Source organism: Pelecanus crispus, chromosome 5, assembly GCF_030463565.1.
Source record: "Pelecanus crispus isolate bPelCri1 chromosome 5, bPelCri1.pri, whole genome shotgun sequence".
Taxonomy (NCBI): Eukaryota; Metazoa; Chordata; class Aves; order Pelecaniformes; family Pelecanidae; genus Pelecanus; species Pelecanus crispus.
Genome location: NC_134647.1, coordinates 16,218,102 through 16,234,122, shown reverse-complemented (window position 1 = coordinate 16,234,122; position 16,021 = coordinate 16,218,102). Strand labels below are relative to the sequence as shown.

At 39.9% G+C, this 16,021-nt stretch overlaps 1 protein-coding gene across 1 annotated transcript in view; it reads right to left on the bottom strand.

Moving 5' to 3' along the window:
• CNTNAP5 (contactin associated protein family member 5) overlaps window positions 1-16,021 on the bottom strand; it is a 227,120-nt gene that overhangs the window by 40,600 nt on the left and 170,499 nt on the right. The window contains exons 14-17 of the mRNA XM_075710407.1: window positions 15,645-15,801; window positions 5,527-5,654; window positions 5,187-5,357; window positions 2,786-3,004 (exon numbers count right to left, since the gene is read on the bottom strand). Of these exons, the coding sequence (XP_075566522.1) occupies window positions 2,786-3,004; window positions 5,187-5,357; window positions 5,527-5,654; window positions 15,645-15,801 (675 nt within the window). The remainder of the gene's footprint in view (window positions 1-2,785; window positions 3,005-5,186; window positions 5,358-5,526; window positions 5,655-15,644; window positions 15,802-16,021) is intronic.

The following is a 16,021-nucleotide window of genomic DNA, read 5'->3' as shown; positions in this document are numbered from 1 at the left end:
AAGGAAAAGACAGAAAACCGCCTCACATATACTGCATATAGGCTGATGTCTCTGAAGCAACAGGAAAATAATTGTAGTTTGAAAGCTACAGTGGATCTCCATTTGATCATCATCATAATGCTACATGATACTAATATAGTTCCTTCATCCAAAGGGATCAATAAATCCTTCCAGAAGATAAATAAACCAAATTAAATTTTGACATTGAGCCTTGTTTATGAGATTTACAAAATATTTGAATTGATTCTGGAGAAGAATCAAGAAAAAAAAGGTTATGTCTTAATGACTAGCTACCTCCAGTGTGGAAACAAAGTTCCATGTTTAAATGGAATGAAATAGGGAGATTCAATCAAAAAATATTTGGAACATTTTTAAAAAAGCAAATCACCTCAGTTATACAGATTATTAATTAAGAATGTGCATACTAATCGTGGAAACCCCTTAATCGCTGTCAGTATTGAGAATGCTGCAGAAACAAATACGCTTTCGATTGTAGGGGGAGTAGGGAGTAATATTATGTGCTGCTGTTTCTTTCCTTTTTACAATATTGTTTATGCATCCATTTTTCAGATGGGATAAAATTCACTCCGCATGGTTGAGGTATTAAATCAGTTGCTTCCTGTTAGAGATTGGAATGTGACCTTCAGTAGAGAAAAATTATGCCACATCTGTGTATTCTTGGACTTCTGCCACATTTCCCTGGAGCACCCAGGGACAAACTGTCAGAATCAGGAGGCTGCCCAGGTTTCCATTTCTTCTGACTGCTCTTAGGAAAACTCAGGAAGTCAGGGACAGTTTTGGCCTTCAATATGGTAGAGGTAAGGGCCAAAAAAGCCTTCCTAAATATTAGGTTTTCTGTCCCTTTTGTTCAGGGTTCAGTAAAAGTGAGGAGGGACAACTGAATGCAATCTACTGCACAATGAGAACTTTTCACATTTTGGCTGAGATAAAGTAACTATGTCCTAGACTTTACTGTAAATATTAATATAATCAGAGAAAAAATTAGGTTGGACGTCACTGCTGTAGATGAATTGATCCAACTTGTTCCTCAAAGCACGGCTACATTCAGATGAGATACAGATTCACTTCACCAAGACCAATGGGACCTTTTTGCACAGCTGCTATCCATCCACTCAATCCCCAGCTTTTACAGATGCAAGATGCTATTCTGCCCCAATTGCAGGGCTTTGCATTTGTCTTTGCTGGCAAGGGTTCCTGTTGGCACATTTTTCTTTTGAGGTCCTTAACTACCATGGATTTCCACGATGCAATTTGTCGATTATGACACTTTAAAACCACCATGAATTTCGTTCAGGTAACCTGTTTATTTTGCTGAGGCAGAGAAGCAAGTTTATAAGCAGATACTGCTTTTCAATGTGAGATGGTAAGCAGCTGATATATATGACACATCTGATAGATTACTTATGATAAATCCTTCATTTTTACCCCTTTAAAATGACACAACCAAAAATTTGCAAAAGTCTATCCGGTTGTTAAATTTTCTAAGTTTTCTAACCAGAAACAGTAGCTTGGCTAGATTTCTCTGATGTTTCTAAGGTGTCTAGCAGCCCAATCCTACTGCCTTCAGGCCTGGCCTCCTGCAGAACATATTCTTAGGATCATCTTAGCATTTGAGAAACAAGTAATTAGCAGCATGCTTCATACCAGAAAACAGGAACCTTGCACTGTGACAGTCTTAAGCCTCCCTTCTCTGAGTTCTTCAGTGAACTTTTCTCCAGCTGAGTCTATCAGAGATCATTTTAGGTATAAATCAACAGCTATGTGGGAATGACTTCTGGCCATTGATGCAGTTGTATCTATTTATTATCAGATTCATTTCTTATGTTCAGAGCCCAGTAATTGCTGCACACATACATACACTATAAAAGCTCAAATAAATACCCCAAAATCTTCTCAAATCAAAGGGTGTGGATACACGGGTATACTTTATTAAAATGAGTTGACGTATTGAGGTTTGCTATAGCATTTCAGCTAAGTAAGAGAATCCATTTTAAGGAAAGAATCAGTAGTTACCTGAGTGGCCCTGAATAAGAAGCAGGTTACAACCCATTCCATCACTGAGCTGATTACTCAGAAAGATAGTATTTGAATATAGAAAAGAGAGAAGTCCCTTTGTAATCCCTGATTATATTATCAAATACAAGCTGGTTCCAATCTAGGTTTCATTTGCAAGGGAGATAGTGAAACAAACTATATGCCAACAGGGAGGGTTTTTTTCTTTTTTTTTGTCCTTCATCCCCCTAACTCCCCCCTTGAAAAATCACTTTCAGTTAAAATAACTCTATTTGCTTTGACTGTGTTCATAGTTCTCTCACACATGCACTCTATGTCCAAATAAGGGTTTTGGCAGGCACGCTTAAAGGAACAGACTTTAAGACCATACTGTCATAAGGATTTGCCCCAGAAATTTATATGACAAATTTGTGCCTTTTACATTGCATCTAAAAAGAGAGATCACATTTCCTACAGCAAATTACACAGCTAGTGCTGCACAAGAATACTATGAATTCTTTGGCAATAAAGATGTTTCAAGCAATCTTAGACCCTAAAAATACCATCTAGTATAGTATGGTTAAACTATGGTTAGTGCTTTGACTGTAACGGCAGTAGTTTGGGTTTACTTTGTGTGGCCTATGCAGGAGTGGAAGAAAAGAAGGCAGAATTAGGTCACCACATGCAAGCTCAATGGTGAAACAGTAGCATTACCAAGGTATGGACATAGAAATATTGTACTTATCTATAGAAACCCTTAAATGGTCCCTACCTACAAATAATTGGCTGTTGAGCTGCAAGCGGAAGTGCCCCTCAGCAGGTGCCTCCAGGACCTTCTTGGGGAGCCTGTCCACCTGGAGAGAGGTTTGCTTGAGGTTTCTCTCTGCTCGGACATAGTGCCACTGGTTGTCGTTCAAGGGTGTGGGAGACTGCACAGTGGCTTCTGTGGGGCCATTCCCGACATCTATGGAGAAGGTGATCTCTTTGGGGGCTGGAATAGACAAACAGATGTGAAGAAGAAGTGAAGGTCTGAATTAAATCGTGGTTTTGACATCAAGAAATCTTACATAAATATAGGGTCCATTAACTTTTATGTCAGCAAATAGTACAGCATCATTTACCTCCCACCTCCTACACAGCAGCCTATACATAAATCTAAGCCTGCAGCCTCACTGTTTGATCTCTGCTGTGATTATGCTTGGCTGTGGGTACCCATCATTTTTGCTATAACAGTTACAGTGTTCTAGAAATAGTACTTTATTCTCTTTTTGAAGTAAAAGTGCCAGATGCTGTACAAAATTCACAGAATGGTATCAAAAGATTTCGGACAAATAATGCTAAGATGGGGGAAAGGATGAAGGAGCTCTTTTTGATTAAATCTTTCAAAACGCATGTCCTTAACAATTACAGAACTTGGCTGCAAATGGTAAGAAAGGGTCCTACAAACATTTGTTTGCCTGAATAAGCCTGACCCGGGAAGCAAGGAAAAACAGATGAGCAAAACTAGTTCATTGGTGATCCTAAACTAAAGGGGTGTATGTAACACATGTCCAGAGATAGTAAGGCTCCTAGAAGCAGGACACTAATTGAAAAACAACAGCCATATAAAGGAGTCCATCTTGCTCTGCTGGAAGCCTGAAAGGGGCCAGAACTTTTTAATACTCTTGTTACTGATTATTTTCCTCTTCCTAAAATGCTAAATACACTAAAAAGGCCAAGAACCAGGTCCACAGACTGCACAACCAGAAGGTAGTAGAATGAAAATTCATAAAAACCATTATTTTGAGCCCAACAAATTAGATAGGTCTGGTTTTGGAAGCTGCTTCTTAGATAGTTAAGATAGGAAACACTCCACAGGGATAGACAAAGACCTATTCTGAGCCCCTGCATCTGCTAAAAGGCTGTTTCCCTTTGAAGAGCTGGTTGGTGGAACTTCCTTGATACAAGGCCTTTAGGCTGCAAATTTCATCTGGCAGCAAGAAACACAACACCAAACTATTAATGAGAAGTCTCAGTTTAAAAGACGAGATGTTCCCGAAACTTTTAAATAACTCATTTCTCTGGGAGTGCAGATTTAACACACATACAAAAACTTTAACTAAACAATCCTCCTAGTTGTTTGCAGTATTTGTTACATTTGATATCAAAATGACATTTTTACTTCTATATCCCTGAGAATGAAATGCAGTACACTGAAGAACAACCAAATTGGACTTTGATGTGCAATTAATAGTAAATCATACCTCATTACCTTGTGATAATGCACCGTGACATTTACCATTGGTTTAATGAATCGAAGGGCCTTCAGGCCGTGTTTTATTAAATTTTATGTTGGGGTTATTATAAGCATATTATAAAATGCATAGAACTCAGTTTGTTTTTCCTAAGCTTGACAGAATTTGGAATACAGAAGTCATATTTCATGAGAAAGCCATGGTACCCCTTTGTCACTAATAAATATTTGAAGTCATCAGAACAGGGGTGAGGCAAAACCTCACTAATTAAGTTTCCTGCTACTCTGGTTTATACACTGAGTAGCAGTTGTACTGCAGTCACTTACCAGATTTTGAAGCATTCAAGGGTCATTACAATTGTGACTGACTTATCTTGCATTAGCACCCTGTCCTTCATAGACTCTCACCTCACAGCTGTACCATACACACTGAGTTCCTCTGAAACAGTAGGGCTGCATCAGACTGGGTATGTTGCTGATACAGAAATAAAAGTAACCATCAGAGTGGTTGTATTAAATTTTTCATCTGTCAACTAAAATTACAGTCTACAGGTACATCTAACCAGCAACCTTTTCTCTAAAGATCAAAATTATTAATTAAATATTTATTAATTAATCAATATATAATAAAATTAATATATAATTAATTAATAATTAATTAAAATAATTAATATCAGGGTTGAAAAAGTAAATTCAGTCACCTGTTTGTTTAAGAAAGATAAACCTAGCCAAAACAAGATTAAGTGCAATGACCAATGCTATACAGGGAAACTCTGACAGGAGAGGTAGATAAGTCTAGATTAATGAGTCTTTATGTCTCCATCTTACCCTCTTCAGGCACATTCAACTCTCTCAAGACAGAAGAAAATATGTCCTTCCCACTTCCCTGCACCTGTCACATTGGGCAAATACACTAATGTCTCTCAACAGTGAAACTTACAGTTTATTTCAACTCGTATGAAGTCTTTAATCCCAAGGTTTTCCAAGAACACTCCAGAGACGGCGGTAGTTTTGAAGAAGAAGGAGATGTCTGCACTGACCTCGGCATGGAAGGTGGGGAAATGCAGGTAGGAGGCCTCTGTGTTGAAGGAAGCGGCGTTCCAGAACTGCCCTGCAAACACAACCCCCTTCTCTATAGTTAATTGGCACAGGACAGCAGCTGCAAGCTGCACATGGAAAGCCACCTTTCATCAGATAAATACTTTTTTTTTTTAAAAAAAAAAAAAAAAAAAAGAAGGAACATTCTGTACCTATGGAAATTGAGAGGAGCTAGTACTCACTGTCTCCATAGCAACGCAAAGGGCCGATTTTCCAGGCAGCCTCAGAATTTGATCTGTTTGTGTCAGTGATCACTATCTGAGTTACAGGCAAATGGTCTTTGAAAGCAAGGAGGCCAGTATCATTTGTCCTGGATAATAAACAAACAGAAAGAGACAGATTAACCACGGACAAAATCCCCAGCATTCCTTATGCAAGGCAATATTTGAAAGATGCTTACTTAAAGATGAAAGGTCTTTTGCAGAATTACATAGAAGATTTGTCACCAGTGCACACTGCTTAAGATACCTATGTGCACATGCATGCTCAGACATAACAACAACCCCTGAAGATGCTGTATTTGGATACATGATGCTGTCTGGTATAGACTGTAACTGTGTTTCAGTTGTGCAGAATGATTGTGAAGCCAAGGCAGAGTGCTGCCATTCTGCCCGATGGACATTAATGTAAACTGGGTTCTACTGAGTTTCCTCAGCAGGATGAATTTGATGTGGCTCAGGTATAAGCCCAAGTTTGCACTTCTGTTAAGTTAGCTGAAGACACATAATGGCATTTATGCTGGCTTTATACTTTATCTGAGCAGGAAGAGGACACGCGCCTCCTGATCTAGCACGCTGTTAGCACAGGGCAGCCAGACAGTACCTGATCCAGCTTCACGATGGCTGGTACACAACTGACTCAGCACACTGTGAAGACGGTTGAATTGGCAGAGTGAGTTTGCACTGAATCAGCCTTTTGCCTGTGGAAATTTTGGTTCAGCAATGGAAATACTGAAGGCTGATTTACGGCATTGTCGAACTACAGTCTCTTTTTTGTATCAGCTGGGCTTATTCTTCAACTGAGACTAACTTACACGTCGCTGCTAGAAAGGAAGAGAAAAGGAAGACAGATTCCTAAAGGATCTTTTCTTTGTTTTTACTGTCAGTGTGCTGGGCAAATTGTTGTCCCCAAAATGCAGCATGGCATTTCATGGCGGCCCTCTGGTACCTAAGTTGATTCAGTGGCTTTGACTCTGGCAGGGTATACAGAGGTACACTCATCCCACTGTACTTCATGAACTGAACTGAGTCCCTCAGGCATCCAACCCTGACCTTACCAGAGCCAAGCTGCCCTTTCAAGGTATTTCTCTATCGATCGATTATAGAGGCGAGTGCTACCGTATCTTACCTCCAGTGATGAGTTTTTTCTTCTCCTAGCTCTTTTTCTCAAGGTTGAGGTCTGCTGTGCATCTGGGCACATAAGCCTGGCAGAGCATCCTTCATGGAGCTGAATCACAATAGTTTTGGAGAAAAGGATCCCTGCCTCTGCATGGTCCAGCAATCTGCATGCAGGGTCTGGATTCAAATCAGCTGTCTGCTCAGAGGTGAAAGACTACATGCTGCACAATGGGGATGGCAACAATGACCGGACCCAAACCACCAATAATCCCCAGTTTACACCCACTGTTCTTTCAGGCAGGTATGACAAAAAGCCTCAGGAAAAAGGTATCACTTTTTGAGTGATACCACTGCTGAAGAGTCTGACATCCCAGGCAGATCCCAGACTACATATCTGGTGCTTGTAATACCACCTTCCACAAACACACCTCTCATTATAGTTCCAGATGTGGGAAGGGACATGGAACTTAATCAAAGAAATAATAATCAGGATGAACACTGCAGCTGTGCTCTGACACACAGCCTTGGATGTTTGCTTGGCTAAGTGCTCTATTTTGATTAATATTAGAAAAAATAGAAGGAGTATTTTGAACTTTTTGATAAAGGCTGCATATATTTCATTTATTTTTCATTTTTCTAATTGCATGCAGAACAGTTAATTGTCTCATAATTCCAAGGGGAAAAGGAGAGGTACCCTCTCCGACCCTAACATTTTTTTCTTGCTTCAGTGGGTGTCTGACATGCAGATAATTACAGACAAAGTGCAGAAAGATGAAATTCCCAGGCACGAGGCAGAGTGATGCCTTCAATACAGACTCAGAAGAAAAAGTACTACGTAGGAATCAGAACATGGTCTCCAAATCTCTTCACCGAAGTGTCTCAGCAGCATAGTCATATAGCTTATTGTATCAGTCTTTGAAAGTTAGTGTAAATGTTCTCAACAGATTATGAAACAGCTGAAACAAAAGCTGAACTATTGGAGTATTTCTTAGGAAGATAATTAAATAAGGTGTTTCAGTGAGTGGGAGGAAGAAGAGTAGGCACAATGAATGAAAGGCAGAAAGATGCACAGAAAGGGGACATATATACAATATACATGAATAAGTAAGTTGGCATTTATTTTTTTAAAAATTGTTAAAAAAATCACAAAATATTTAGGGAGGTTTTCTGCAAATTTATTTTAATTCAAAAAATAGTGCAGTCTTTTGACTAGCTATGATCAACATTAAAATAAAAATCAGTATCTTCCTACAGCTACCACTGAAGATATCTATGAAAAAATAAAAAATGAAATGGTGACATTTTAGAGATGTCTATTCCACATCTCTGAAAACTGCATTGCTTATTAGATATTCTGTTATATTGCATGAAGTTCTTTTATATTTAATTTTATGACTGAGTTTTTACTAGTTATATGCCAGTGTCACAGAGAACTTTAGTAGCATAGCTCAACTGTGAGAAAGAAAAATATTCTAGAACTAATAAAAATCTTCACTTTTATGTTAATGCCTTGAAAACTCAATCAAGTTTCTCTTGAAGCTCAAACAGCACATTTTACGTATTTTATTCTCTCACACGCAGAAAAAAAGTCTGTGTAAGGATACGTATTCTCATACAAGCAGACACTGAAATAAAACCTATCAGAAAAATATTCTGCCTTTCAGAGAATATGTCAATGACAGGAACAACATACCTGTTGTCGTTTATTATTATTTCATGGTGGGAAATCAAGTTTTTGGTGAAAAGTCAACACCTAAGATGCTTCAGCTGAGAAAAGCAGAAAAGAGGTTTGAAGACAATATGTAGGCCCTCATGGGAGCTAAAGTTTGAGTGTCTTAAATTCCTGCTATTCTTTAAGTTGAACTTATTTCAGATTCTATTTCTTACAAAGCACCATGATACCTCTTCTCTTTACGTGGTACACCATGGCAGTCTCTAAATATAGTGTATTATGCCTCAGAGAGGAGCAAAAGAGCTTCATGTACCTGTACAATAATTTCCTGGAAACACTGCTGTGGCACTACAAAATACAAATATTCCAGGGTTTGGACAAAACATTTGGAATTTTGCCTGAAGGGAGCTTGGGGATCACTTTTAATGTGCTGCAGTTTTCTAATAAAAAGTGCTATTTTCTGATAAAAAGCATCTGCACTATGATGTGCACATACATGATTGTCTTTTAAACAAAAATAAAACCTTATTAGATTCATTATTTTTGTATGTGCTCCCAGAGCTAGTTTTTACTTATATGTATTTTAATTTAGTAGTTCATGTACACTTAAAACTAGATTATATTTGGTTTTACACAGTTGCTTCTCAGGTTAGCCAAAACCACTACTTTATTTCTCTTAGCGGGTTTCACATAACACTCTGTGACCACTTCCATCGAGCATGCCTTTTCTGCCATGCTGTGAACCATGTCTCAGTACTGAGAACTATGTGTAGGTCCTGCCTGCAGGAGGGTCCTAGAGGGTGATGCTTCTTTGCCAGAAATCATAGAATCATAGAATGCTTTGGGCTGAAAGGGACCTTTAAAGATCATCTAGCCCAACCCCCCTGCAGTGAGCAGGGACAGCTTTAACTAGAGCACGTTGCTCAGTGCCACATCCAACCTGACCTTGAATGTTTCTAGGGATGGGGTCTCCACTACCTCTCTGGGCAACCTGTTCCAGTGCTTCACCACCATCATTGTAAAAAATATCTTCATTATATCCACTCTTAATCTACCCTCCTTTAGTGTAAAACCATTACTCCTTGTCTTGACACAACAGGCCTTGCTAAAATGTTTGTCCCCATCCTTCCTATAGGCCCCCTTTAAGTACTGAAAGGCTACAATATGGTCTCCTCGCAGCCTCCTCTTCTCCAGGCTGAACAACCCCAACTCCCTCAGCCTGGCCTCGTAGGAGAGGTGCTCCAGCCCTCATATCATTTTTGTGGCCCTCCTCTGGACCCGCTCCAACAGGTCCATGTCCTTCTTGTGCTGAGGGCCCCAGAGCTGGACGCAGCACTCCAGGTGGGGTCTCACCAGAGCAGAGTAGAGGGGCAGAATCCCCTCCCTCGACCTGCTGGCCATGCTGCTTTTGATGCAGCCCAGGATTTGGTTGGCTTTCTGGGTTGCAAGACCACATTGTTGGCTCATGTCCAGCTTTTCATCCACCAGTACCCCCAAGTCCTTCTCCGCAGGGCTGCTCTCAATCCCTTCATCCCTCAGCCTGTATTGATATTGGGGGTTGCCCTGTCCCAGGTGCAGGACCTTGCACTTGGCCTTGTTGAACCTCATGAGGTTCACACAGGCCCACCTCTCCAGCTTGTCCAGGTCCCTTTGGATGACATCTCATTCTTCTGGCGTGTCAATGGCACCACTCAGCTTGGTGTCATTCTGCAAACTTGCTGAGGGTGCACTCTATCGCACTGTCTATGTCATTGATAAAGATATTAAACAACACTGGTCCCAGTACAGACCCCTGAGGGACACAACTTGTCACCGGTCTCCATTTGGACATTGAGCCGTTGACCATTACCCTCTGGATGTGAAACTTACAGAAATATAAGTTAAGTCCTGATTTCACAAAAATCAAAGCAGGTTTTTTTCATTTCCTGAAAGGAGTCCTGTACATGCAGAAAATGGTACAAATAAATTAATAAACTTGGGAAGTACACCTTCTGCTTACCTGACTTGGCATTCAGCACACATTCAAATGAAAATCTGAGTGTTTTCAAAAGGGTGGAAAGTACCATCAATGAACAAATGTTTCTCTGAGCTCTTTGCATAAAATTTGTACTTCCCACAAGCAAAACCAAACCAAACCAAATTCAATAACACCCTTTAAATTAAATCACTGAAATATTTTTAGTTATGGGTATTACAGTTGGATGTCATCTATTTATCCATGTCTGAAGGTTAACATTGGTATCTATCCAAAGGACTTCCTCAATGAGCTATGAGGCATGTTACACATCAAACAAATGCTCTATGTATGGGGGGAAGAAAGAGAAGGGAAAAAAAGAAGAAAAAAATTTCGTGGCAAGTGCAGCAGTGCTAAAGGTGATAGTACAACAACTGGATACTTTAAGATGTAGCACAGGTAGTCATACCTGTAAATGACAAATAACTATTTTGATCGTAACATTATGAGACTGTTCCTTCTTCCTGGCTACTAATAAAAGCATGCTTGAAAAAATATCACTCTATGGTATCCTAACAGTGTAAGCCACCATAAATTGGTAATCTCTAGGTAGCTGTTTCCATATTTTTTCTAACAGATGGTAGAGCAGTGGTGTCATTAAATATTATTTCTTTTCATATGATCCCCTATCAGTACGTTTTCTTCTTGTACATTAATAAAAACTCTGGTGGGGTCTGAACCTCAGTAGCTCAGATATTCAGTACAGATTTTCATGAATACAGCACATGTGGGGAAAAGAATATTATCATCATCAGATGTCAATGAACGGCATGACGAATGGACCAGTGAAACAGGCTTCCATCAGAGAAAGTTTTAAGCCCTGTGCAGGACATATCACTAATAATCCAAAAGAAGACCTTTTAATTGCTATCTTACCCACCAGCTGCATCCAAAAATGCTTTACTGGGTACAAAAATGTAGAGTCACGACAAAGAAAAAAACAGCAGCAGAAGGGGACTTACCTAATAGTTGAAGGCAAGGTGCAGTGTCTATATTTTGCTGAATTAGAGAAGAGGTACAGAGAAAGAGTTTGGTAATGATAGTAATGAACTGATTCCTGACACCTGAGGGCCCTGCTACAGTCAGCTCTCTGCAGGCAGCTTTTTTAGTTTGTTGACAAATGCAGTCATGAAGGCAGATATCCAAGACAGCTCTATACAGGCCAGGTCACCTCCGGCAGGGTTTATTTATGAGCTTACAGGCTCTGTGGAGTTGCCTGCACTGCTTCTGGGGGAATGGATTCAGTATCGGGTAGTGGCTGAGCAAACAAAACCTGTCAAATCTGGGCTTGTGAGCAGCTGCTCTGCCTTGCTCTCCTCAGCCCTTCCAGTTTTAGCATCCTGGGTCTGGCACAGCTTTGCACAAATGTAGCTCGTCCAAAGAGGACTTCATTTGCCTCCACGTGGCTTTGCTCCTCCTAGAACAAAGCTGGATATACTCAGTATATCTCTGGGAGCCAAAGTGGTTCTGACAGTAGTAATAGTCCCCCTCTCTTCCCCCTCCCCCCCCCCTTTATTTCCATGTCTGATGGTTTCCTTGTTGTTTGCAGTACCCCAAAGGCATGGCAAAGAGGTGAATGCATGTTACTTTGGAAATGGGAAGACTCAAAGGCTGAGCTTCCTGTACAAAATGACTTCCAGAGATGCTGCTCTTTCTGTACAAAGTAAAAAGCTGTAAAGTTCTCCAAATTCACAAGGTTTTCACGTGAATGCAGTCAGTAAGAAATAGGTGTGGTTTGATGACTGGCTTCAAACAAGTGATTGCATTCGAAGTAGAAAATGGATTCCAGACAGAGACACCAAAGTAGCAAATGGACTTCAGGACAGTCATGCACCACCATGGCATGAAAGATGTTCCTCCCATTTAAATGAAAGGTTTGGTGAGCAGTAAGACTTTCATTGCCAAGGCAAGAGAAGTTTGCTTGAGATGAAAATCAATGTGAGAGAGGTATTTAAGGATCCAAAGGATCTCTAGAATGGAGTTAAAATAACACAATCCTATCTGCATTTCAGAAATGTTTTATTTTTTAGATCAGTTTAACACCTTTCCCCAATAATGTCTGCATCAGGATTGCACCTTCTGTTTGAAATGGGACATATCTTTTGAAAGACAGTTGCTTTGAAGGTAAGTGCTTGAAGCTATGGCAAATCCGCCTCATCTATACATAACTTGTCCCAACAGTTAACTATTCTCAGTGTTGGGGAAGGGGAAGAGAGAAAGAAAACATTTTCTGAACTAGATTTAGCTTTACCTTACAGCCACTGGATTTCTATGAATGTTCCCACCCACTAGCAAGAGCTTTCAACAGTCAGGAATCTCTTTTTTGGAGGCATGCATAAACTACAGTCAAGCCAGGTTTAACAGCTGTCCAGATCCCTTGCTTGGGTCAGAGTGACAATTTACACCTCTGCTCCCTCAGCAGAGGTCTTCTCCCATTCTCCAGCAAATACCACGAAGATGCTCCACTATTCTGCAGTGACATAATTAGCTGTCATCATACTGCAGAGTTTGGAAGTACGGTGAGGAGCTGGATGGAAAAAGATACTTTTCACTAGAATGCTTTAAAAAAATACAAAAGCCTTCCCCATATGGCATGTAACCAATTATATTCCCGCTCATCTGGCTAATGTAACTCCAGGGAGACTAACTTGGTGTCAAATAAGAGCCCAGAGATAGCAGCTGGTTCAGGTGTCTACTTAGATATCATTTAAAAGTCAGCATGCCTAGAAGTGCATATTGTGTGCTGCCAAACACCTGGCTCAGGACTTTTTTCAGGTCTGTTTTCTCTTGTTTTCTGTTTCTTTTGCTGCTCTGAGAATTTAGGAGCTGCTTCTGCACCCAAGACTTAGTCCAGGAAAGCCAAATCAAAGCAAAATCCTAACCCTGTCTCCTCTTCAGAAGGACACTCCAGCTATTCTGGTGGGTTCCTACCTCAGAGCTGCAGTGAGCAGCGTGATTTATCTAAAAGGAGCGAAGATGATTTTCTGGTTTTCCACTCTGCAGCACCCATTTTATTTCATGCTAAGGCAAATAAATGCATCTACTGCTGTCTTGCTCCTTCTACTATAATGTATAGCAGGTTAAAGTCATAGTTCAGATCTCAGCAGGTTTCAGATTCAAATGCTCATTACGTATCAGGGAGTCAGTGTTCTAGCAGAGAAACACAAAAGCAATCTTCAAAAGGCATGAAATTTCTTATGTTTAGAAACTCTTTGTAAAGGTCAGGGATTTTTTAGCTTTTAAAAAGGCAATCTGCAATTTAGAATACTACCAACCTCCAAATTTCAAATGGATTAAAAACCAAAACAAAACACCTGAACCCCCAAACCAACAAACTGTAGGCAGTTTAGCTGAGAAAACTTCTATGCATATCCTGTTATTATAATGAAATTAGGAGAAACAAGTAGCTCTGTGAGCTGCCAAGCTAATGAAGCATGATTTCCAACATCTCTCTCCCATGAGGGTTTTCCAAAATCTAATAAAAGTGTAAGCTTCCTTAACTCCCTTCTTGTGGGTTTTAATTGGCTTTTTCCCCTCAGCCTGGCATAAATTTTCATAGAATGTGTAATTTCTAATACTTCTGAGATTTCTCCTTCTCTGTTAAAAATGTTCAAAATGTGTCTGCATGTTCAAAATCATTGGGTGTGGGGGGAAAATGGAGATAAACACCCACAGCATAACTCGCTTAGATCTCACTTCCCTATGAGCCTCAGCTGAAACATTATAAAACTGCATTTAGCTCTTCACCTTGCATTGGTTTGTACAACCTAGTGGTGCACTGTCCTGCAGTCTCAGACTACAACCCCAATGGTCTGCCAGCATAACACACCTTGCTCTGCCTGAGTAGCAGCTCACCAAAAAGCAAAATGTTGATGATGAACAGAGCCAAGCACCGGTAAAAACACATGCTTTTGATGCTCAAGTGCAAATCTCACCAAACTGCTTCTGATAACCAAACGTTAAAGAAAAGATAGATTAACATGCACAGCCAGGCCTTTCTATACAAATCTATACAAATCACATTCATAAACTAACATTTACATAATGATCTTCCTGAAGAAATCCCCTTACAGCTATGATTTTTGAAAGTGAATAGTGACCCCAGGGATATAAAGGGTCCAAGTGAATAATCGCATTGTCTGGAAATGAGGCCCTCTTGCAAATGCCACACATCAAGCAACCAAAAAAGCCCAACACTTACAGTGACAAGTCATTTGTGAATTTTTTTGTTTGTTTGTTTCAAGACCCCTTACAGTTCCTTTCTACTCATTCTCTTTTAAGTGAAGGTTTCACAGGGGTAATTCAGACACTATTTCAAACACAGTAGCCTATTACAGCAAAACATTTCTTGTCTACTTCCGTTTTTCATAATTTCTGAACTACTCGAGTTTTGGAGAAAGGGCAGCAGCTCCTATCAGTGAATGGTCCAGAAGGTAGAGAGGGGGAAGCAGAGTTTTCACATGTATTTTCACAGTGTTTCAAACTGTACTTTCAACAACACTCAACTGGCATTTCTGTCCCCTCCGACAAGAGCATGGAATTAACTGGAAAGTTCACCAGCTAGCTCTCAGCTGCTGGAGAGTCTCTGAAGGTGCAAAGAATGGCAGAAGGTTGTGAGGTGGCCTTTGTAAATTCATGCAGCATCAGGGCACAACAAAAGTCCGAACCCAAGGAAGTCTTTGAATGCTCATGCTGTTAGTCTAAAACTTCCTATGGAGAGTGAACCAAAACCTGCAGAAGCCTAAGGAAGTCTTTCCATGGACTTTAAAAAGCTTGGGATCCAATGTAAAAGAAAGTTAAGGCATATACAGACATACTCTTTCATAAGAAAAACACAAGTCTTTTTGATAGCACAGATTTCTTGTTCTTTAGCTGTCTGTACCTGAATTTTGCTGTCTATGCCTGAATTTCTGCTGTGATGTATACCCATGCACCAACTTCCTAGAGCCTTTATTCATGCAATGCTCCAGTTGAATCAATGGAAATTTTTAAACAAATAAAATGACTGGATTTGGCATTCAACAACAAAGATTTTTTGAAGAAAACCTATCCCAGCAACCTGCTTCAGCCAGAGATCTTGTCTTTGGTTTAAAGGTTTGGTTTTATTTAAGATTAATTCAGAAGTCTAAATTCTAGTTTGACTTTCATTCTCATTTGACCATATTCAAGCCATTCGCACTTCCTGAGCTGTGAATCAGGAAAAGATTTAAGACTTCTTGCCCTACTTCCTATCCCCAGCTCTCACACAGACACTACTATACACATTAAAATTATTACCATTCTTCTCTATCTGCATCACAGTTGCAAAAATATCTCATATCCAGACAACTTTCTTCCAGTCCACATGCACACTGTTGAATGCCCGGAAGAGATCCTCCCCAGTAAAGATGCTTTTCATTGGCACGGCCAACCCACCAAGCAAATGGCATTCCATCTGGATGAAAGGGAAAGAGAAGAGAAAAAAAGAGAAAAGAGAAAAAGGGAGAGAAAGAGAAATTGATAAGCAAATTGGATTCTCCTGACAATGAAAAAGATGGAGATGGACATGTTAAATACTGAAAGAAAAGATGTGAACTACAGATGAAGTAACAAATCATAAACTTTGCCCAAGTTCCATTTTATGGAATACACATTGAGAAAGCAACAGCTCTATG